The sequence below is a fragment of the Melanerpes formicivorus genome, unplaced genomic scaffold (assembly GCF_026170545.1).
Source record: "Melanerpes formicivorus ecotype bairdi unplaced genomic scaffold, bMelFor1.0.p_v2 SCAF_79, whole genome shotgun sequence".
NCBI lineage: Eukaryota > Metazoa > Chordata > Aves > Piciformes > Picidae > Melanerpes > Melanerpes formicivorus.
In genome coordinates, this window is record NW_027142431.1 from 392,958 (window position 1) to 416,551 (window position 23,594).

Here is a 23,594-nt window from a genome sequence, read left to right on the forward strand (position 1 = left end):
TCTCCAGACTCAACAGCCCCAGGGCTCTCAGCCTCTCTTCACAGGGGAGATGCTCAAGTCCCCCACTGATCCTCATGGCTCTCCCTTGAACTCTGACAGATTCTGTGATTCTGCAACATCATTCTGAATTAGCCTGTTACAATTAAGGATTCATATGCATCTGAGATCTTGACTTCTGCCCATGCCCTGATGATTGCCAGGATCTATCAATCAGCTGAAGAGTTTGCTCATTCACAAACCTACCAGGGAAGTGATGCATTCTTTTGTAATGTCCCCTTAGGGACTCAGCCTGAGCAGCTACCATCAGCCTCATTAGAACAGACAGCTACAGCTGCTGCTTTCTGTTCAGCTACAGATGTAGGAAGTAATGGTGGCTCCTTCTTCTCAACAGCATTCTAGGGCTTGAAGCTCTCACAGAAGACACAGCTGACATGTATTATGTATTTGCTGAACCCAGCAAGGTCAAAGCCACATCTCCACTCAGAACTGGACTCAGGCATGTGTTGAATTTCACAGAATCACAGAATCACCAAGGTTGGAAGAGACCTCAAAGATCAAGTCCAACCTGTCACCACGGACCTCATGACTGAACTGTGGCACCAAGTGCCACATCCAATCCCCTCTTGAACACCTCCAGGGATGGGGACTCCACCAGTTCCCTAGGCAGCACATTCCAATGGGCAATCTCTCTCTCTAGGAAGAATTGCTTCCTAACCTCCAGCCTAAACCTCCTCTGGCACAGCTTGAGACTGTGTCCTCTTGTTCTGGTGCTCCTTGCCTGGGAGAAGAGACCAACCCCCACCTGGCTACAACCTCCCTTCAGGGAGTTGGAGAGAGCAAGAAGGTCTCCCCTGAGCCTCCTCTTCTCCAGGCTAAGCAACCTCAGCTCCCTCAGCCTCTCCTCACAGGGCTGTGCCCCAGACCCCTCCCCAGCCTTGTTGCCCTTCTCTGGACACCTTCAAGTGTCTCAATGTCCTTCTTAAACTGAGGAGCCCAGAACTGGACACAGGACTCAAGGTGTGGCCTAACCAGTGCTGAGCACAGGGCACAATGACTTCCCTGCTCCTGCTGGCCACACTCTTCCTGATGCAGGCCAGGATGCCATTGGCCTTCTTGGCCCCCTGGGCACACTGCAGGCTCATGTTTAGGCAGCTGTCAACCAGCACCCCCAGATTTGTGGCACTTTGTGGCACTTTGAATTCTCAGACTTGGATCCTTAGCTGGGTGCAAAAGCTTGACTGTAGAGCAGCAGTGAAAGCACTCACCTGTGAGAGAGCCAAGGCTTTGCACAGATCTATCTCACAAACACAACCTGGAAAGACTGCTGCAAAGCTCAGGTCTCCCACTTGCAGCAGTATTGGGTGGGGAAAATCTTGGATTTGAATTCCTTTAGGAGAAAAAAATTTGTTGAGGTCTTTCACAGATTCAACAAATGCCTGGCCAATTGCAAAAGGGAGGTATTTTTCTTCCCCTTTCTCTAAATGTCTTCCAAAAGCACCCAGTGAACCTTGCTTGGTCCTTGAAAGAACACTGCTTGCTTTCAGGAAGGAGCTGGACATGCCAGAACACAAGAAATGCAGATGGCCCTCCTCAGGGAGGTGCCCGGAGAGGGCAGCTAAGACCGTGCCTTTGCTCTGCATTTTGGTTTGCTGTCATTACCTCTGCACAGCTTCAGGCTGAGCATACAGCTGAACACAGCTGCATTCCAGTCTGCAGAGTCCAGGTCTAAGCCAGGACAAGCTTTAAGGACAGAGAGGAACTTCAGAAAGGCAACCCTACAAAGTTCAGATAGGTATGCAGCTGCCAGAAATAACTGTCTCTGTACCACACAGCAGATTACAAGAGAGCACTTCCTGAATTCTTTGTAATACACTCTGAAGGAATTAGGAGATTTGCAGGGGAGAAAGGCACAGAAGCACAGAATGGCTTAGGCTGGAAGGGACCTCAGAGATCATCTGCTCCAACCTCCACACCATAGGCAGGGATGCCTCTTGACTAGACTCACTGCTCAAGGCCTCATCCAACCTGGCCTTAAACATCATCGGGGGGAGGCAGCCACAACCTCCCTGAGAAACCTCAGACTGAAGAACTCCTTCCTCAGCTCCAGTCTAACCCTGATCTCCCTCAGCTTCAAACCATTCCCCCTTGGCCTGCCTCTAGACACACTCAGGAAAAGTCCCTCTGCAGCCTTCCTCCAGGATCCCTTCAGCTACTGGAAGGCAGCTCTAAGGCTGAACACCCCCAGCTCCCTCAGCCTGTCCTCACAGCAGAGCTGCTCCAGCCCTTGGATCAGCTTTGTGGCCTCCTCTGGACTCACTCCAGCAGCTCTGTGTCCTTCTACCGCTGGGGACACCAGAACTGGACACAGTACTTGAGGTGGGGTCTCAGCAGAGCAGAGCAAAGGGGCAGAATCCCTTCTCTTGCCCTGCTGGCCACAAAGCAGAATGTTCTTTAGCCTCAAAACAAGCAACAGCCTGTGAGCTACAAGGTTCCCCTTCGCCTTCTTAGATCCAGCCCTCGTGTGCCTACAGAAAAAAACAATAAAGTCATCCTTTGCCCTGTTCTTCCCATTCAAAACCAACAATGCTGGTTGCTCCTTCACACCCACTGAAAGCTTCCTAGCATCCAACACCATTCTGGAGGTAAGCACCACCCCCTGGGCCTTCCCTAGGGCTTGTAGAGTAATTGCCAGGAATTTAAAACTCACATCACTAAAACTGGCACTGACAGGAACTCAGCCTGGGCACTGGTTAGGCCACACCTTGAGTCCTGTGTCCAGATCTGGGCTCCTCAGTTTAGGAAGGAGGTTGACTTGCTGGAAGGTGTCCAGAGAAGGGCAACAAAGCTGGGGAGGGGTCTGGAGCACAGCCCTGTGAGGAGAGGCAGAGGGAGCTGGGGTTGCTTAGCCTGGAGAAGAGGAGGCTCAGGGGAGACCTTCTTGCTCTCTGCAACTCCCTGAAGGGAGGTTGTAGCCAGGAGGGGGTTGGTCTCTTCTCCTAGGCAGGCAACCAGCACCAGAACAAGAGGACACAGTCTCAAGCTGTGCCAGGGGAAGTTTAGTCTCAAGGTGAGGAGAAAGTTCCTCACTGAGAGAGTCATTTGTCATTGGAATGTGCTGCCCAGGGAGGTGGTGGAGTCACCATCCCTGGAGGGGTTCAAGAGGGGATTGGATGTGGCACTTGGTGCCATGGTTTAGTTGTCATGAGGTGTTGGGTGACAGGTTGGACTTAATGATCTCTGAGGTCTTTTCCAACCTGGCTGATTCTGTGATTCTAAGTCAGCACCAATGGCATTGACAGCATCATGCTCCCTACCACCACCAAGCACAGCAGAGAGGCTTTTACCAGTGCAAATCAGAATATTCCTTTTTCTGCTGTGTTTTCTGCTAATTCAGGAAGACAGGGCTTGACAACATGAAACCACAAGAGAGTGGTGGTAGGTGGAGTCCAGGCATGACTCCCTTCCCCTCTGCCTTTCTCAAACCAAGCAAGCCTGCACATACAGGTCAATGGCATCCTGGCCTGCATCAGGAACAGTGTGGCCAGCAGGAGCAGGGAAGTCATTCTGCCCTGTGCTCAGCACTGGTTAGGCCACACCTTGAGTCCTGTGTCCAGTTCTGGGCTCCTCAGCTTAGGAAGGGCATTGAGACACTTGAAAGCGTCCAGAGAAGGGCAACAAGGCTGGGGAGAGGCTTTGAGCACAGCCCTGTGAGGAGAGGCTGAGGGAGCTGGGGTTGCTTAGCCTGGAGAAGAGGAGGCTCAGGGGAGACCTTCTTGCTCTCTACAACTCCTTGAAGGGAGGTTGTAGCCAGGTGAGGGTTGGTCTCTTCTCCCAGGCAACCAGCCCCAGAACAAGAGGACACAGTCTCAAGCTGTGCCAGGGGAAGTTTAGGCTGGAGGTGAGGAGAAAAGTTCTTCACAGAGAGAGTTGTTAGCCATTGGAATGTGCTGCCCAGGGAGGTGGTGGAGTCACCATCCCTGGAGGTGTTCAAGAGGGGATTGGATGTGGCACTTGGCGCCATGGTTTAGTCATGAGGTCTGTGGTGACAGCTTGAATTTGATGATCTTTGAGGTCTCTTCCAACCTCAGTGATGCTGTGATGCTGTGATGCATTGCTTTGCTATCAATAAATTCAAATGCACTTCTCAGCCACAGGCTTCATTTGCAAATCATAATTGCCTGGGCCTAACAAGGCTCCCAGTACCCTGCTTGTAACAATAAAGCAGATAAATCAGCTCACCAGCCCCAAATTTAATCTAATCACATTTTGTGGCAAACATTTTGTCCAAGCCTCCTGCCTCACAACAATATCTTTGGCTCAGTTAGCAAAGTTAATTCCTGTTTTGCTTTCGGGGGGGGAAAAAAATTAATGCTTGGAGTTGACTGCAGCCTGCAGTTTGCAAAGCTTATTTTTAACTCTGATAAGAGCCCAAACTGTGCCTTACAGCAGCAGCTGCTGCTAGAACTGCAAGACTAAAAATTGCCTCCACAGCTGACTTTGGCTGGGCTGCAAAATGTTGCTGCTTGCTTGTCTTTCCAACAAAGACAAGAGTTGTAGCTGTTTGCCTGGCTGAAAAGCCCAGATCCAGCCTCTAAAGTTCCCCAGGCTGCTGGTTGGATTATCTACAGGAAGCTTACCTCTGTATTTTCTCCTAATTCCAACACATTGCTCTACACATTGGCCACAGCAACCCCATGCAGTGCTGCAGGCTGGGGCAGAGTGGCTGAGAGCAGCCAGGCAGAGAGGGACCTGGAGGTGCTGGTTGAGAGTAGGCTGAACATGAGCCTGCAGTGTGCCCAGGCAGCCAATGGCATCCTGGCCCGCATCAGGAACAGTGTGGCCAGCAGGAGCAGGGAAGTCATTCTGCCCTGTATTCAGCACTGGTTAGGCCACACCTTGAGTCCTGTGTCCAGTTCTGGGCCCCTCAGTTTAGGAAAGATGTTGAGACTCTTGAAGGTGTCCAGAGAAGGGCAACAAAGCTGGGGAGGGGTCTGGAGCACAGCCCTGTGAGGAGAGGCTGAGGGAGCTGGGGTTGCTTAACCTGGAGAAGAGGAGGCTCAGGGGAGACCTTCTTGCTCTCTACAACTCCCTGAAGGGAGGCTGTAGCCAGGTGGGGGTTGGTCTCTTCTCCCAAGCACCCAGCACCAGAACAAGAGGACACAGTCTCAAGCTGTGCCAGGGGAAGTTTAGGCTGGAGGTGAGGAAGAAATTGTTCCCAGCAAGAGAGATTGGCCATTGGAATGTGCTGCCCAGGGAGGTGGTGGAGTCACCATCCCTGAAGGTGTTTAGCAAGAACCTGGCTGAGACACTTGGAGCCATGGTTTAGTTGATCAGATGGTGCTGGGTGATGGCTTGAACGCGATGATCTCCAAGGTCTCTTCCAACCTGGTTAATTCTATTCTATTCTATTCTATTCTATTCTATTCTATTCTATTCTATTCTATTCTATTCTATTCTATTCTATTCTATTCTATTCTATTCTATTCTATTCTATTCTACCTTTTCCAATGCAATCAAAACCCTCACTTGGCATCTCTGCTGAGGTAGTTAAGCCATTCATTTCTAGATCCTCTCCTGGAACTAGCATTTGGTGTTGCTATGAATAATGGTATTAAGCCTGCCCCAGCCTCCCCCAAGCATCTGCCTTAGATATAAGAAACACAAAGCTTGCTGTCTGTCTCCTTCTTCCCCAAGCCCTGCTGGTTTATTTCTTCATCCTTCAGTCTGCTATTGGTATGTGAAACTCTGAATGCCCTCAAGAGCTGTGTCTCTGGGATTCAATACACAGACATTTCAAGCTGGTTGCTCACATACAGAAGCCTTCACTCATAGAAGTCATTCAATTAGGGAAGAGAATTGGATTGGATGTTAGGAACAATTTCTTTACCACAAGGGTGGTGGAACACTGGAACAGGCTGCCCCGGGAGGTAGTTGAGGCCCCATCCCTGGAGGTATTTAAGGTCAGGCTCAACCTGATCCAGTTGAGGCTGCCCCTGCAGACTGCAGGGGGGTTGGACTGGATGACCTTTGGAGGTCCCTTCCAACCCAACTCATTCAATGATTCCATGCAAATCTGCAGTACCTTTTCCAATGTCTTTGCCTTCCATGTCTTTCAGTATTACTGACTTTCCTTTTGCAATGAGAACAGCATCACCTTCCCACTTCTTGTGCTTCTTCTTTGATGCCTTACACCACACAACACTGAAATATTTCACAGGGCAGTCAGGTTCTCCCTGGGCTGCTTCTTCCTTTGCTGTCCCTAATGTGGGCAAGCACAGCACATCTAGAAAAGAAAGAAAACAAGATCCCAGGTTATCTTGATGAAGGACACAGCCATTGGCATTGCAAATAATCACAGAGAGTCTGCATTCATCTTACACAGAGTGCTGCATTTCCTTTCCTGGGCTGCTCATGGTAAGTTTGTGCTGAGACAAAACAGCACTGGCAACCAGCACCAGAACAAGAGGACACAGTCTCAAGCTGTGCCAGGGGAGGTTTAGCCTGGATGTTAGGAAGGAATTCTTCCCAGCAAGAGAGATTGGCCATTGGAAGGTGCTGCCCAGGGAGGTGGTGGAGTCACCATCACTGGAGGTGGTTACAAAGAGACTGGATGGGGTGCTTGGTACCATGGTTAAGTTGATTAGATGCTGCTGGGTGATAGGTTGGACTCAATGATCTCAAAGGTCTCTTCCAACCTGGTCTGGTCTATTCTATTCTATTCTATTCTATTCTATTCTATTCTATTCTATTCTATTCTATTCTATTCTATTCTATTCTGACTCATCATGGAGTCAGAGTGGCTGGAGAGCTGTCAAACAGAGAGGGACCTGGGGGTGCTGATTGACAGCCACCTAAACATGAGCCTGCAGTGTGCCCAGCTGGCCAAGAAGGCCAATGGCATCCTGGCCTGCATCAGGAAGAGTGTGGCCAGCAGGAGCAGGGAAGTCATTGTGCCCTGGACTCAGCACTGGTTAGGCCACACCTTGAAGCCTGTGTCCAGTTCTGGGCTCCTCAGTTTAAGAAGGACATTGAGACACTTGAAGGTGTCCAGAGAAGGGCAACAAAGCTGGGGAGGGGTCTGGAGCACAGCCCTGTGAGGAGAGGCTGAGGGAGCTGGGGTTGCTTAGCCTGGAGAAGAGGAGGCTCAGGGGAGACCTTCTTGCTCTCTCCAACTCCCTGAAGGGAGGTTGTAGCCAGGTGGGGGTTGGTCTCTTCTCCCAGGCACCCAGCACCAGAACAAGAGGACACAGTCTCAAGATGTGCCAGGGGAGGTTTAGGCTGGGGGTGAGGAGAAAGTTCTTCACTGAGAGAGTTGTTAGCCATTGGAATGTGCTGCCCAGGGAGGTGGTGGAGTCCCCATCCCTGGAGGTGTTCAGGAGGGGATTGGATGTGGCACTTGGTGCCATGGTTTAGTAGTCATGAGGTGCTGGGTGATAGGCTGGACTTGATGATCTCTGAGGTCTTTTCCAACCTTGGTGATACTGCGATTCTGTGATCATGAACTAGGAACCATTTAACTGATGGCAGGAAGAGTGCACTTCACACCTACTGGGTACCCTAGTGACAGAACTCCTGATTTGACATACCAGACAATGAGGATGGAAAAAGAATATAAGGAAAGACTGGGGAGAAAGGAAAAGCATTAAAGAAATGAGCATGGGAAGCAGAGAATCACAGCATCAGTTTGGTTGGTAGAGACCTTCAAGGGCATCCAGTTCTACCTTTGTGCCAGCACTGAATGCTCAACACTAAACCATGCCTCTAAGCGCCAGCTCCACAGGCTGCTTAAACACCTCCAGGGATGGTGACTCCAGCACTGCCCTGGGCAGAGCATTTCAATACTTGAGAGCCTTTCCAGTGAAGAAGCATTTCCTAATATCCAGCCTGACCCTCCCCTGGTGCAGCTTGGAACCATTTCCTCTAATGCTGTCACTTGTCACCAAGGAGAAGAGGCTGTCCCCTCCTCGCTCCAACCTCCCCCCAGGTAGTTGTGAGAGACAAGAAGAAAATGAAATCCATCCTGGTGAGAGGGGGGGTGGCAACATTCTGCCAGCAAGGACAGGAACCCAGACCTTGGGAAAGGGAGCAGAGGATCTGGAGTAACCCTATGTGCAGCTGAAGTGATTAGTACTAAGTGGCAGGATAACCAGAATTCTAACAAGTACAAAGATGATTTCAACCCTTGCTGCTCACTGACCATACACAAAGAATGTTAGGGTTGGAAGGGATCTCTAATGATTCTCCAGTCCAACCCTCACTGCCAGAGCAGGCTCACCCAGGGCAGCTCACACAGGAACACATCCAGGAAGGTGCTGAATGTCTCCACAGCAGGAGACTCCACAACCTCTCTTGGGCAGCCTGCTCCAGGGCTCTGGAACCCTCATAGGGAAAAAGTTTTCCCTTCTGTTTCCATGGCACCTCCTCTGCTCCAGCTTGCCCCCAGTGCCCCTTGTGCTGTCCTTGGACATCCCTGAGCACAGCCTGGCTCTGTCCTCCCCACACTGCCCTGCACATCTTTATCACCATCAGTGAGGTCACCCCTCAGGCTCCTCTGCTCCAAGCTCCAAGCCCCAGCTCCCTCAGCCTGTCCTCAGCAGGGAGATGTTCCACTGCCTTCCTCTGTGCTGGACTCTCTCAAGCAGTTCCCTGAGGTCCTTCTTGACCTGAGGGGCCCAGAACTGGACACAGTATTCCAGATTCGAGCTTTGCTGAGACCCTGGAAGGTGAACTGCAACTAAATTCTGAGCTCTGCTGTTAATCAGTTTGGAGTGAAAATAATAAGTAACAGGATCTGTGTGTGCACCACAGTGTGAGCAAGATCAGGCAGTCGTGGCCACTCATTGCTGTCCCGAAGAGCAGATCAGCCAGCCTGGGTTCTGTGACCCACGGCTGAACTGTAGCAGGTGGGAGGTCCCTCCTGCCGGCAGCAGGGGCTCGGCAGCGCTCGGGACACGCTGAACAAGGCTGGGAAAAGCTTCAGCAAACACCAGTCAGGAGAAGAAAGCTTTCTCTCTCTGCTTCAGAAAGCAAGGCCTTAAGTTGCAAGATCCAAAGCACAGCCTAGCTGATAGGAGGAGAGGTTTCAGCAGCCTGAGGAAGGTGATGATTTACAGGAAGCGGGCCGGGATCCAAGCGAGGGGACGGGAGCCTGCCAATGGCAAACCCGTTTAACCGGTTTCTGCCAGAGCAGCAGCGAGAGCAAACACATCGATTAAGAGTGCTGGGTGACTCCCAGGGCAGCAGGAAAGCAGCTGCCTGGCCAAACACTCCAAAACGTAACTCAAAGGTGCACTTTCAGTGGGCACTACACCGGAGCTTGCAGCACTGTAAAGAGCTCTCACCAGAAGCAGTGTGGCCTGCTCCGGGGGGCAGGGCTGCAGGCACCCTGAGCTGTGGCTTCATGGATGGCTTGAGCCAGGGCAGGCTGCTGACAAAACCCACAAGCTCCCCTCTCCTTCCTTCTCCCTCTCTGCTTCTCAAGGCAAACACATCCTGGGCTGCAGCAAGAGAAGTGTGGCCAGCAGGGCCAGGGAGGGGATTCTGCCCCCCTGCTCCACTCTGCTGAGACCTCACCTGGAGTACTGCCTCCAGTTCTGGAGCCCCTATGACAAGAGGGATCTGGAGGTGCTGGAAGGTGTCCAGAGAAGGGCCACGAGGATGAGCAGAGGGCTGGAGCACCTCTCCTGTGAGGACAGACTGAGGGAGTTGGGGCTGTGCAGTCTGGAGAAGAGAAGGCTCCCAGGAGACCTCATTGTGGCCTTCCAGTGTCTGAAGGGGGCTACAGGAAAGCTGGGGAAGGACTTTTGAGGGTGTCAGGGAGTGATAGGACTGGGGGTATAGAACAAAACTAGATGTGGGGAGATTGAGATTGGATGTTAGGAAGAAGTTGTTCCCCAGGAGGGTGGTGAGAGCCTGGCACAGGCTGCCCAGGGAGGTGGTGGAAGCCTCCTGCCTGGAGGTGTTTGCAGCCAGGCTGGCTGTGGCTGTGAGCAAGCTGCTGTAGTGTGAGGTGTCCCTGGGCATGGCAGGGGGATTGGAACTGGCTGAGCCTTGAGGTCCCTTCCAGCCCTGACAATTCTCTGATTCTATGATTCTCCTCCACTGCAGCTCAGTGAATCCCCTCAGCAGCCACAGTCAGTCCAGGGGTGGGATCAGTGTGATTTGGAACAAGGAGACCGGGGTCCGCCCCTCTCTTTTTCTGTGGCAGCTACTGTTAGGTTGGGATGATTTGGGGATATTTGGGGATCATGAGACCTGTCAAGTTACTCAACACCTCTGTACCTGAACTTCCACATTGTAAGCAAGCAAGGAATGTCAGGGAGTTTTCCCTCAAGCACTCTGCCTCTTCTTGCACAGCCCCAATGCAGAAGTCACAGAATTGTCAGAGTTGCAAGGGACACCTCACACTACAGCAGCTTGCTCACAGCCACAGCCAGCCTGGCTGCAAACACCTCCAGGCAGGAGGCTTCCACCACCTCCCTGGGCAACCTGTGCCAGTCTCTCACCACCCTCATGGGGAACAACTTCTTCCTAACATCCAATCTCAATCTCCCCACATCTAGTTTTGTTCCATCCCCCCCAGTCCTATCACTCCCTGACACCCTCAGAAGTCCCTCCCAAGCTTTCTTGTAGCCCCCTTCAAACACTGGAAGGCCACAATGAGGTCTCCTCAGAGCCTTCTCTTCTCCAGACTGCACAGCCCCAACTCCCTCAGTCTGTCTCCACAGCAGAGCAGCTCCAGCCCTCTGCTCATTCTCATGGCCCTTCTCTGGACACCTTCCAGCACCTCCAGATCCTTCCTGTGCTAGGGGCTCCAGAACTGGACACAGAGCTCCAGCTGTGGTCTCAGCAGAGTGGAGCAGAGGGGCAGAATCCCCTCCCTGGCCCTGCTGGCCACACTTCTCTTGCTGCAGCCCAGGCTCTGCTTGGCTCTCTGGGCTGCAAGTGCTCACTGCTGGCTCCTGTTGAGCTTCTCCTCCCCCAGCACCCCCAAGGCCTTTTCTTCAGGGCTGCTCTCAAGCCAGTCCCTGCCCAGCCTATATTGGTGCTTGGGATTGCCCTGAGCCAGCTGCAGGACCTTTGCCCTTGGTCTTGTTGAACCTCCTGAGGTTGTTCTGGGCCCAGCTCTGCAGCCTGTCCAGGTCCCTCTGGATGGATCCTTCCCTCCAGCTGTCAGCTGCACCACACAGCTTGGTGTCATCAGCAAACTTGCTGAGGGTGCACTCAATGCCACTGTCCATGGCACCAACAAAGATGTTAAACAAGCCTGGTGCCAGGACTGATCCCTGAGGGACTCTGCTTGTCTAGGGAATGGAATGTTAGGGAACGTTTGGGAAGGGAAGGAAAGGGAAAGTTTTGGAAGGGATGGTTTGGTATGGTTTGGGAAGGTTATGTCAGGGAAGGTTATGTCAGGGAAGGGAAGGTTATGTCAGGGAAGGGAAGGGAAGGGAAGGGAAGGGAAGGGAAGGGAAGGGAAGGGAAGGGAAGGGAAGGGAAGGGAAGGGAAGGGAAGGGAAGGGAAGGGAAGGGAAGGGAAGGGAAGGGAAGGGAAGGGAAGGGAAGGGAAGGGAAGGGAAGGGAAGGGAAGGGAAGGGAAGGGAAGGGAAGGGAAGGGAAGGGAAGGGAAGGGAAGGGAAGGGAAGGGAAGGGAAGGGAAGGGAAGGGAAGGGAAGGGAAGGGAAGGGAAGGGAAGGGAAGGGAAGGGAAGGGAAGGGAAGGGAAGGGAAGGGAAGGGAAGGGAAGGGAAGGGAAGGGAAGGGAAGGGAAGGGAATGTTGTCACAGTCCTCCACTTGGACATGGACCCATTGACAGCCAGCCTTTGGGTGTGGCCATCAAGCCAGTTCACTCCCCACTGAATGGTCCATCCATGGAACCCATCCTGCTCCAGCCTGGAGCCCAGGATGTGGTGGGGGACATTGTTGAAGGTTTGCTCAGGTGCAGGTAAATGACCTCAGCTGTTCAGCTTCCATCTGTTAATGCTGTGACCTCGTCACAGAAGGCCGGCAGAAGCTGCATACATGTAAAAGGCAACTCTGATTCAAGCTGCAGCCCATGGCACTAAGGCATAAGGGTGGCAAGAGCTAAAAAGTGTCTGGACTGAGATAAACAAAAAGAGAGAAAGAAAGTATTTGTGCTTTGGATGAATCCCAGGTGCCACTGAGTGGCAGGGCTGTGCTGCAGCCTCTGAAGGCACTCTCCACACGTGCCATGCATCTGCTCCACAGAGCCCACACCAGCTCTGAGCTCTGAGCAGAGGAGGCAATCAAACAGGCCCTGAATCAAATCAACTCACAGCATTCAGAGAACAGATGTTCACACAGCAGTTCCACGTCCTGTTCCACAGGAAGGAGCTGCATGTTGAACACTCCTAAGGCATCCCAGGGCTATTTAAAGAAGGCCAATGGCAACCTGGCCTGCATCAGGAATAGTGTGGCCAGCAGGAGCAGGGAAGTCATTGTGCCCTGTGCTCAGCACTGCTTAGGCCACACCTTGAGGCCTGTGTCCAGTTCTGGGCTCCTCAGTTTAAGAAGGACATTGAGATGCTGGAAGGTGTCCAGAGAAGGCAACAAAGCTGGGGAGGAGTCTGGAGCACAGCCCTGTGAGGAGAGGCTGAGGGAGCTGGGGTTGCTTAGCCTGGAGAAGAAGAGGCTCAGGGGAGACCTTCTTGCTCTCTACAACTACCTGAAGGGAGGTTGTAGCCAGGAGGGAGTTGGTCTCTTCTCCCAGGCAAGCAGCACCAGAACAAAAGGACACAGTCTCAAGCACCAGAACAAGAGGACACAGTCTCAAGCTGTGCCAGGGGAGGTTTAGGCTGGAGGTGAGGAGAAAGTTCTTCACTGAGAGAGTTGTTGGCCATTGGAATGTGCTGCCTGGGGAGGTGGTGGAGTCACCATCCCTGGAGGTGTTCAAGAGGGGATTGGATGTGGCACTTGGTGCCATGGTCTAGTCATGAGGTCTGTGGTGACAGGTTGGACTTGATCTCTGAGGTCTCTTCCAACCTTGGTGATTCTGTGACACAGTGAGGGCGCGAGGGAGATGGCATCGTCCTGCTCTTGCAGAGCAATGGCAGTCTGAGGCTACACTCAGTGCCAAGCTAACGTGTAAGTGTGCCCCGCTGTGCCCTGGAGGTGCAAAAACGTGCAGTACTTCTTCTCACAGCATTTCCAGAAGACTCTGCCCAGCTCTGGGGCACCCCACACATGACACCTGCTGGAGGGAGTCTAGAGGGGGCCACCAAGATGCTCAGAGGGCTGCAGCACCTCTTGCATGAAGACAGGCTGAAAGAATCAGGGCTGTTCAGCCTGGAGAAGGCTCTGAGGAGACCTTAGAGCTACATATCAATATCTGAAGGGGACATACAGGACTGGTCAGAAGGGCCTGTGGGGACAGGATGAGGGGCAATGGCTTAACACTGGAGCAGGGCAGGTTTAGGAGGAAGTTCTGCACAGTGAGAGTGGTGAAACACTGGAACAGGCTGCCCAGGGATGTGGTTGAGGCCCTGTCCCTGGAGGCATTCAAGCTCAGACTGGATGTGGCCCTGTGCAGCCTGCTGTAGCTGGAGGTGTCCCTGCTGAGTGCAGGGAGGTTGGACAGGATGCCCTTTGAGACTCCCTTCCAACCTGATGCAATCTGTGAGTGCAACCTGCAAGAATTGAGCCTACTTGCCCTAAAAGCAGAGGAACCAATGGCAGCTGGGATTAGAGTAGAGTAGAGTAGAGTAGAGTAGAATAGACTAGACTAGACTAGACTAGAATAGACCAGACCCAGATCAGACCAGGTTGGAAGAGACCTTCAAGATCATCAAGTCCAACCTATCATCCAACACCACCTAATCAACTAAACCATGCAACCAAGCACCCTATCAAGTCTCCTCCTGAACACCTCCAGTGATGGTGACTCCACCACCTCCCTGGGCAGCACATTCCAATGGCTAACAACTCTCTCAGTGAAGAGCTTTCTCCTCACCCCCAGCCTAAACTTCCCCTGGCACAGCTTGAGACTGTGTCCTCTTGTTCTGGCGCTGGTTGCCTCCCTGGGAGAAGAGACCAACCCCCACCTGGCTACAACCTCCCTTCAGGGAGTTGTAGAGAGCAAGAAGGTCTCCCCTGAGTCTCCTCTTCTCCAGGCTAAGCAGCCCCAGCTCCCTCAGCCTCTCCTCACAGGGCTTGTGTTCCATTACACCTCAGTCAATTGATTCCAACCCTCTTTCAAACACCAGAGGTGTAACACATCTCTCTCACGTCAGCACCCTTACCAAACTCACCCTGACTCATGTTTCAAGCAGGAATGTTTGACAAACACATCCTTGTTTTACATCCACAGTTAGTTTTACACACAGATGCAGATGACCAAACATGTTTCAGTCTCTGCAAACACCTGTGTCAGTCCCTTTGCAAAGCTTTCAGCTGGAACTCCAACGAAACTGGCTTCCAGACTGGGATGTGCAGGGCTCTAGGGATCTCCATCAGCAGATCTTCCTTCACAGAGCTGGTAACTTCACCAGGCCTTCATCAGTCCGTGCTGTATCTTAGAATCATAGAATCAATAAGGCTGGAAAAGAGCTCAGAGATCATCAAGTCCAACCTGTCACCCTACACCTCCTGACAACTAAACCATGGCTCCAAGTGCCACATCCAATCCCCTCTTGAACACCTCCAGGGGTGGGGACTCCACCACCTCCCTGGGCAGCACATTCCAATGGCCAATTACTCCTTCTGGAAAGAACTTTCTCCTCACCTCCAGCCTAAACTTCCCCTGGGGCAGCTTGAGACTGTGTCCCCTTGTTCTGGTGCTGGTTGCCTGGGAGAAGAGACCAACCCCCACCTGGCTACAACCACTCTTCCACACCAGCTGCCTCATTTTAAGCACACATCCTCACACACACACCCCCCAAGTCCATAAAAGCCCTCAGTGGAAGCAAACCCACTGCTTTTGAGAAGCAAAACTCACAGAGTGACACAGTTCCAGCTGCAGTAAACTACTACTCCTTGTAGAAGCTCTCACAGCTCAGTACTCTGGAGAAGGATCTGGGGAGAAGAGAGAGCTGCTTCTGTCCTGTGGCTGGGGTGAAACTTTTCCATCCCTGAAAGCTGAAAGCCCTTGGAAATAAAATGCAGTTTGCACATTCTCTGCAGCTTAATTTCCTGAGGATTAGGCAGTGGACATGCTCTAACTGAGGCTGAGAATAGCTTTCTCTGTAGTCACAGCTTTTACTGCTTGGACCAAAGCTGGGTCTCTTCCAAGCACGCCAGCAAGGAATTCCTCCTGGTCCCTCTCCGGTGGAGACATCACCTCCCTTCCTGACACCAGCCAGGGAAAGATGACAGAGGGCACAAGGACCAGCTGCAAGAAAGAGCAGTTTGGGAGAAGCCTGAAAAGAAAGCCCACTGCTGGAAAGGGAGGTTGATGTTAAACTGGTAGAACACTGACAAGTGAGTCAAGGAGTGTGAGGCAGAGCACAGCAGGGAAAGGCTGAAAACCAAGCAGGGAGGGAAGAGAGTAGGAAGACAAGAGATTATTTCAGGAGAAGAGGTGGAGAAAATAACCAAGGCAGACTAGGACTGGAGTCCAGTGTGAGGCAAGAGGATGAAAGTTGGGATTTTTCTGAGCAGGACCTGGGGCAAGAGAAACTTACTGCCTCTCCCCTCTGTCCCTCAGCATTCAAGGTTCACTAAAAACCTACTTCACTGGAAACCACCAAAGACAGAGTTGGGAGGAAGAAATGGCAAGGAGCTGATGAGGCAGTGGCCTAGAAAATAAAGTCAAAAGAGGGAAAGAAACCACCTAGGGACAACAACTAGGGCCAAAGCTGGTGTGCCCAGGACACTCAAAGCAAGCCAAGCCCCCGGCAAGCAGGGCCCACTCCTTTAGTGTAAGCCTTTCCCTAACTCAAACTTGAAGACTGACAACATAGCCTTGAAGAGAGCCAGCACAAAACTGCTGTGACTGTTACACTGGTCCACAGAACTGTACAGAAGGAAATTCAGCAGCTGCTCTCCATGTGGGGAGGGCTGGGGGAATAGAACAGAATTAACCAGCTTGGAAAAGACCTCAGAAATCAAGTCCAACCTATCACCCAACACCATCTGATCAACTAAACCATGGCACCAAGTGCCTCAGCCAGGCTCTTCCTAAACACTTCCAGTGATGGGGACTCCACCACCTCCCTGGGCAGCACATTCCAAAGGGCAATCTCTCCTTCTGGGAAGAATTTCTTCCTAACATCCAGCCTGAACCTCCCCTGGCACAGCTTGAGACTGTGTCCTCTTGTTCTGGTGCTGGTTGCCTGGGAGAAGAGACCAACCCCCACCTGGCTACAACCATCCTTCAGGTAGTTGTAGAGAGCAAGAAGGTCTCCCCTGAGCTTCCTCTTCTCCAGGCTAAGCAACCCCAGCTCCCTCAGCCTCTCCTCACAGGGCTGTGCTCCAGACCCCTCCCCCCAGCTTTGTTGCCCTTCTCTGGACACCTTCCAGCATCTCAATGTCCTTCTTAAACTAAGGAGCCCAGATCTGGACCCAAGGTGTGGCCTGAGCAGTGCTGAGTACAGGGCAGAATGACTTCCCTGCTCCTGCTGGCCACACTGTTCCTGATGCAGGCCAGGATGCCATTGGCCCTCTTGGCCACCTGGGCACACTGCTGGCTCACGTTCATCCTACTATCAACCAGTACCCCCAGGTCTGCTCTCCAGCCACTCTGACCCCAGCCTGTAGCACTGCATGGGGTTGTTGTGGCCAAAAAAGGATGCTACAGGAGGAGAGCCAGGGGAGATTTAGGTACCACATAAAAGGCAGAGGCAAATCTCAAAGGTCTTTTCCAACCTGATCTATTCTATTCTATTCTATTCTATTCTATTCTATTCTATTCTATTCTATTCTATTCTATTCTATTCTACTCCATTCCATTCCATTCCATTCCATTCCATTCCAGCTTTTGAACCGGATCCATTTGACTTATCATACCCTGTGAGAAAAACCTAAACCAATTGTGAAGTGAGGAATGGTGGAGGACCAAGACCTGGGCAAGGACTTTCTAGTGGCCCTTCTGAATTTCAAATTGCCATGGAGGCAAAGCAGGAGCTAAAGCATGGATCACCATCTTGGCTTTCCCCCACAAGCCCCTTTGGCATTTTCTCCTCTTCAGCCCCCCAGAATGCTCAGTCTTTCAGTTCCTTTGCTGTCAGCAAACATGCAAAACACTGCATGCCACTGTACCAACAGCCTGCACTGAGTTCAGTGACCTCCTGAAGCAGTTGGGATCACTTGGTGGTCTCAAAGGGTAAAAAGTTTCAACCTTGCCTGCCTTACACAGATGAAAACCTCAAATTACATGGGATAACCTGTTTAGACAGGGTAATTTGCTTTAAAAGACAAAAGATTAGCATCTACCACTCCATGATACAAAACCATGTCACAGCTGGGCAGGCTGGAGGAGAATCTCATCAGGTTCAATAAGGCAAAGTGCAAGGTCCTGCCCCTAGGTTGGGGCAATCATAGATATCAATCCAGGCTGGGGGATGATGAAATGGAGAGCAGAAAAGGACTTGGGAGTGCTGGTGAGTGAGAGGCTGGACATGAGCCAGCAGTGGGCACCTGCAGCCGAGAAGGCAAATCACATCCTGGGCAGCATCTGAGGCAGTGTGGACAGCAAACAGGAAGAGGTGATTCTGCCACTCTGCTCTGCTGAGACCTGAACTGCAGTGCTGTGGCCAGCTCTGGGTCCCCCAAAACAAGAAAGGCATGGACCTGCTGGAGCAAGTCCAGATGAGGGCCACCATGATGATCACAGGGCTGGATGAAACAATTTGAGCTGTTCAGCCTGGAGAAGAGAATGCTCTGGGGAGACCTTAGAGCTGCATTTCAGTATCTGAAAGGGACTGAAGGAGCTGGGGCTGTTCAGTCTGGAGAAGAGAAGGCTCCCAGGTGACCTCATCGTGGCCTTCCAGGATCTGAAGGGGGCTACAAGAAGGCTGGGGAGGGACTGCTCAGGATCTCAGGGAGTCATAGGACTAAGGGGAATGGAATGAAGCTGGAGGTGGGGAGATTCAGGCTGGAGGTGAGGAGGAAGTTCTTCCCCAGGAGAGTGGTGAAGCCCTGGATTGGGTTGTCCGGGCAGGTGGTTGGGGCCCTGTCCCTGGAGGTGTTTAAGGCCAGGCTGGATGAGGCTGTGGCCAGGCTGATCTAGTGTGGGGTGTCCCTGCCCATGGCAGGGGGGTTGGAACTAGATGATCCTTGTGGTCCCTTCCAGCCCTGACTGATACTATGATACTATGACCTACAGGAGGGCTGGGGAGGGATTGTTCAGAAGGGCCTGTGAGGATAGGATGAGAGGCAATGGTTTGAAACTGCAGCAGGGCAGAGTTAGGTTGGCCATCAGAAGGAAGTTCTGCACAGTGAGTGGTGAAACACTGGAACAGGCTGCGCAGGGATGTGGGTGAGGCTCCATCCATGTCTGTGAAATAAAGCAAAGTTAGGAGACATCAAAAAGCAGCCTGCTCCAGTGACCTCACCTGCCCCATTGTGTGCAGGCATTCATGATAAAGCCTTCACAGAAAACTTGTTGCACTGCATTGCTGCAGGACCTGCTGCTGCTCACTGAATCAGCCTGGTGCTCACTCAGTGCAGAGAGCTGAACTGCTTGGAAGTGGCAGGTGAAAAAAAGGCTGCTGCTGCTCCTGCTAACAAGATCCCTCAGCTGCAAACAGTGGGTGACAAAGGAAGCCAAAACTGCGAGGGTAGAAATCAACTCCCGTGCTTAGATAACCTGAACAACGCCTTAGAGGCCTGGATTTTTACTTCCTTGTCATCTAGAGTTCCTCTGTGGGGCAAGGAGATTCATTTAACCCTACCTTTTCATAGATTCAGAGCCAGGGAATGGTTTGGGTTGGAAGGGAAGTTCTGCACAGTGAGAGTGGTGAGATACTGGAACAGGCTGCCCAGGGATGTGGTTGAGGCCCTGTCCCTGGAGACATTCAAGCTCAGACTGGATGTGGCCCTGTGCAGTCTGCTCTAGTTGACTGCAGGGGGGTTGGACAAGATGCCCTTCCCACCTAATGCAATCTATGAATCTGTGAGCAACAGAGATGGTAGAGGTACTTCATTTGAACTGGTGGGAAGAACCCTCTCACCACTACCTCTCATGGGTATCAGCTGGAGAGAAGGAAAGATGCAGAGCACAGACTTTCAAAGTCACAGCTCCATGGTAGGAAACCATTCTTCCTAAACCCTCTCAACTGTCTCACAATCCCACAGACTCCAGCTCCCACTGTAGGAATTCAATGAACTAAGCTGAAAGCTTCTGCCAAGTCCACAAGCAGAGATGTGCAAGGCATATTATCAAAGGAAAAGGCATCATCAGTGAGGACTCCAAAAGGCTGCAGGTGTCAGAGTAGAATACATACAGAATCCAGAATTAACCAGGCTGGAAAAGACCTCAGAGATCATCCAGTCAACCCATCACCCAACACCATCTAACCAACTAAACCATGGCACCAAGTGCCTCATCCAGGCTCTTCTTAAACACCTCCAGGGATGGTGACTCCACCACCTCCCTGGGCAGCACATTCCAATGGCTAATCTCTCTTGCTGGGAAGAACTTCTTCCTCACCTCCAGCCTGAACCTCCCCTGGCACACTGGTTGGACTTGATGATCTCTGAGGTCTTTCCCAACCTGGTTAGTTCTATTCTATTCAATTCTATTCTATTCTGTTTAGAGCTGCTTTAGATTGGCTGTTAGGAACAAGTTCTTTAACATGAGGGTGGTGGAACACTGCAACAGGTTGCCCAGGGAGGTGGTTGAGGCCCCATCCCTGGAGATATTCAAGGTGAGGCTGGACAGGGCTCTGGGCAACCTGATCTAGTTGGGGATGTCCCTGCTGAGTGCAGGGGGGGTTGGACTGGATGAGCCTGGGAGGTCCCTTCCAGCCCAGCCCATTCTATGATTCTGTGACATTTGGAAACACATCAATCCTCACATGGAACATTACAAAGACACAGTTTGCCACTCCCTTAAGCACTTGCTATTATTTCTGCTGCTTTCTATTAAGATTAAAGCTGCATCCTTCTGTTGCATAAAAGCCCTGTTCCTAAAATGCAAAGATCTGTGTGTGTGTGTCCCTCAAAAGAAAGCCATCAGGCAGAAAGGGATTTGTTAAGCTGACTTTTCCTTTGTGTTAACATCTGCTTTGCTACATCTTGGAGAGGAAGAACAGTTTGGAAGGTTCTCTCTGTGCCTGTTAATGGCCAGCTTTGATTTCCCTGCTTCATAACAAGCAGGCCTTCAAAGACAAACAACCAATGAAACCTCTGCCCACTGCCACAAGCACGAAATGCAAGGCACTGCTCTGCTGAATCATTTATGCAGGGCCGCTCAAAGCTGGTGGCATTAGCCTGGAAAGAGGCACACAAAGGATGAGTCACAGTTTGGAGACTTTGCCTTCTGTTATCCAGCAGTGATTAGCTGCAGAGTGGCTGAAGAAATATTTGGGAGGAGTAATCTTTCCCGATCAAGTGACATAACTTTGAGGTACATAAATGTAATCCACTCAGCAGTCCAAGCAGGGAAGCAATATTTATGGCCTGGGCACAGGAACCTAGAGCTCCAGATCTAATTCTTACTAGGAAACCAGAAATGCAACGAGGAAGAGGAAGGAGGAGGGGAGAGGAGGAATTCAGGGAATCATAGAATCAACCAGGCTGGAAAAGACCTCAGAGATCATAGTATCACAGTATCAGACAGGGTTGGAAGGGACCACAAGGATCATCTAGTTCCAACCCCCCTGCCATGGGCAGGGACACCCCACACTAGATCAGCCTGGCCACAGCCTCATCCAGCCTGGGCTTAAACACCTCCAGGGACAGGGCCCCAACCACCTCCCTGGACAACCCAATCCAGGGCTTCACCACTCTCCTGGGGAAGAACTTCCTCCTCACCTCCAGCCTGAATCTCCCCACCTCCAGCTTCAGTCCATTCCCGCTAGTCCTATCACTACCTGTGGCCAGCAGGAGCAGGGAGGTCATTCTGCCCCTGTACACTGCACTGGTTAGGCCACACCTCGAGTCCTGTGTCCAGTTCTGGGCCCCTCAGTTTAGGAAGGAGGTTGACTTGCTGGAACGAGTCCAGAGAAGGGCAACGAAGTTAGTGAGGGGTTTGGAACACAGCCCTGTGAGGAGAGGCTGAGGGAGCTGGGGTTGCTTAGCCTGGAGAGGAGGAGACTCAGGGGTGACCTTATTGCTCTCTACAACTACCTGAAGGGGGGTTGTAAACAGGCAGAGGTTGGTCTCTTCTCCCAGGCAGCCAGCACCAGAACAAGAGGACACAGTCTCAGGCTGCGCCAGGGGAAGTTCAGGCTGGAGGTCAGGAGGAAGTTTTACACAGAGAGAGTGATTGCCCATTGGAATGTGCTGCCTGGGGAGGTGGTGGAGTCGCCGTCACTGGAGGTGTTCAGGAGGAGACTTGACAGGGTGCTTGGTGCCATGGGTTAGTTGATTAGGTGGTGTTGGGTGATAGGTTGGACTCGATGATCTTGAAGGTCTCTTCCAACCTGGTCTGGTCTATTCTATTCTAATTCTATTCTACCTGATCATCAAGTCCAACCTATCACCCAGCCCTAACTAATCAACTAGACCATGGCACCAAGTGCCTCATTCAGGCTCTTCTTGAAGATCTCCAAGGATGGTGACTCCACCACCTCCCTGGGCAGCACATTCCAATGGCAAATCACTCTCTCTAGGAAGAATTTCTTCCTAATATCCAGCCTGAACTTCCCCTGGCACAGCTTGAGACTGTGTCCTCTTGTTCTGGTGCTGCTTGCCTGGGAGAAGAGACCAATCCTCACCTGGCTACAACCTCCCTTCAGGGAGTTGGAGAGAGCAAGAAGGTCTCCCCTGAGCCTCCTCTCTCCAGGCTAAGCAACCCCAGCTCCCTCAGCCTCTCCTCACAGGGCTGTGCTCCAGACCCCTCCCCAGCTTTGTTGCCCTTCTCTGGACACCTTCCAGCAGCTCAACAACTCTCTTGAAATGAGGGGCCCAGAACTGGACACAGGATTCAAGGTGTGGCCTAACCAGTGCTGAGCACAGGGCACAGTGACCTCCCTGCTCCTGCTGGCCACACTCTTCCTGATGCAGGCCAGGATGCCATTGGCCTTCTTGGCCCCCTGGGCACACTGCTGGCTCATGTTCTGCTGCTGTCAATCAGCACCCCTAGATCCCTCTCTGCCTGGCTGCTCTCAGCCACTCTGACCCCAGCCTGTAGCACTGCATGGGGTTGTTGTGACCAAATTCATTCTTGTGGAGATAAATGATGCTTAACTGTGCTGCCTTTGCTGATTCTGTGTGCAGGAAACTTGAGAGGAGGTTTAAACTGGATCTTAGGAGAAAGTTCTTCAGTTGAAGGTGCTGGGACTCTAGGAGAGCCTGCCCAGATTCGTTGTGGCTGCCTCCTCCCTGGGGATGTTCAAGGCCAGGCTAGACGAAGCCTTGAGCAGGTGAATCTAGTTGAGAGGTGTCCCTGCCCATGGCAGGGAGCTTGGAGTAGCTGATCTCTGAGGTCCCTTCCAACCTCAGCCATTCTAGGATTCCATGAGTACAACTCAATTTGCACAGAAATTCCAATGCAAATGAATAAGATGATTCCATGCAGGGAGTCAGAAATGCAAGAGGCCTTTAACAGAGTCTGCTTTGGGTGAACCCTTCTCCCTCAGCCTAACCTTGCAGCAGAGGTGCTCCAGCCCTCTTTTGACTCTAAGCCTGAACATAAATCCATTAGATATTGGGAATTAAATCACTCCTGGACCCTGCTTATTCCAGTTCCCTTAATAGAAAGACATGAACATATGGTAGAAATTTGTCCTGGCCTGAACTGACTCTGCTTGTACCACATGCATTATGAATGTGCAGACAGAGAATGGCACTGCCAGATGTGCTGAAGGGAGTAAGGATGGGGGTGAAGGAGGAAAGAGCTTCCTGCCAGCCCTTTCATGCACACGAAAGACAGCTCATTTGCTGGGACAGTAAAAATTCACAGCACTTCAAGGTCCAGAAGGATTAGCCACAGCTGTGGGGCATGGCCCCACATTAGGGACCAGGCACTGAGAAGTCTGACTCCAACAGATAACCTGATCCCATAAAGCAGATGCGGAGTGAGGAATGGAGAGCTACCAGCATGGAGAGCTGTACCATACAGCCAGCACCATACTGCCCTGGCTGAGCAACAGTATCACTGAAGGAAGAAACATTTCTGTAGTGAAAGGCAGCAAAGGCCATGGCACTGGCCAAGAAACAAGCAAGCTCCATGGGGACTCAGGAGATGTCTCCCTGCCTCACCCCAAGCTTCCCAAAACCCAAAAGAAACACAACCAAGAGCAAAGCAAATGAGAAGCATGGGAAGTCTTTGAACTAGAGGTGCTGCCTGCAGGTCAGAACCACAGACACATTCAGGTTGGAAAAGACCCTCAGGATTACCAAATCCAACCATTAACCCTACTCCACAAGGCTCACCCCTAAACCATATCCCCAAGCACCACATCCAAACCACCTTTAAACAAATCCATGGGTTGGTGACTCCACCACCTCCCTGGGCAGCTCATTCCAATGCCTGA

At 51.8% G+C, this 23,594-nt stretch overlaps 1 protein-coding gene across 1 annotated transcript in view; it reads right to left on the minus strand.

The window, feature by feature from the left end:
• The window catches only part of RAD54B (RAD54 homolog B), a 90,087-nt gene that overhangs the window by 31,636 nt on the left and 34,857 nt on the right, over positions 1-23,594 (minus strand). The window contains exon 4 of the mRNA XM_068164366.1: positions 6,083-6,283. Within this exon, the coding sequence (XP_068020467.1) occupies positions 6,083-6,283 (201 nt within the window). The remainder of the gene's footprint in view (positions 1-6,082; positions 6,284-23,594) is intronic.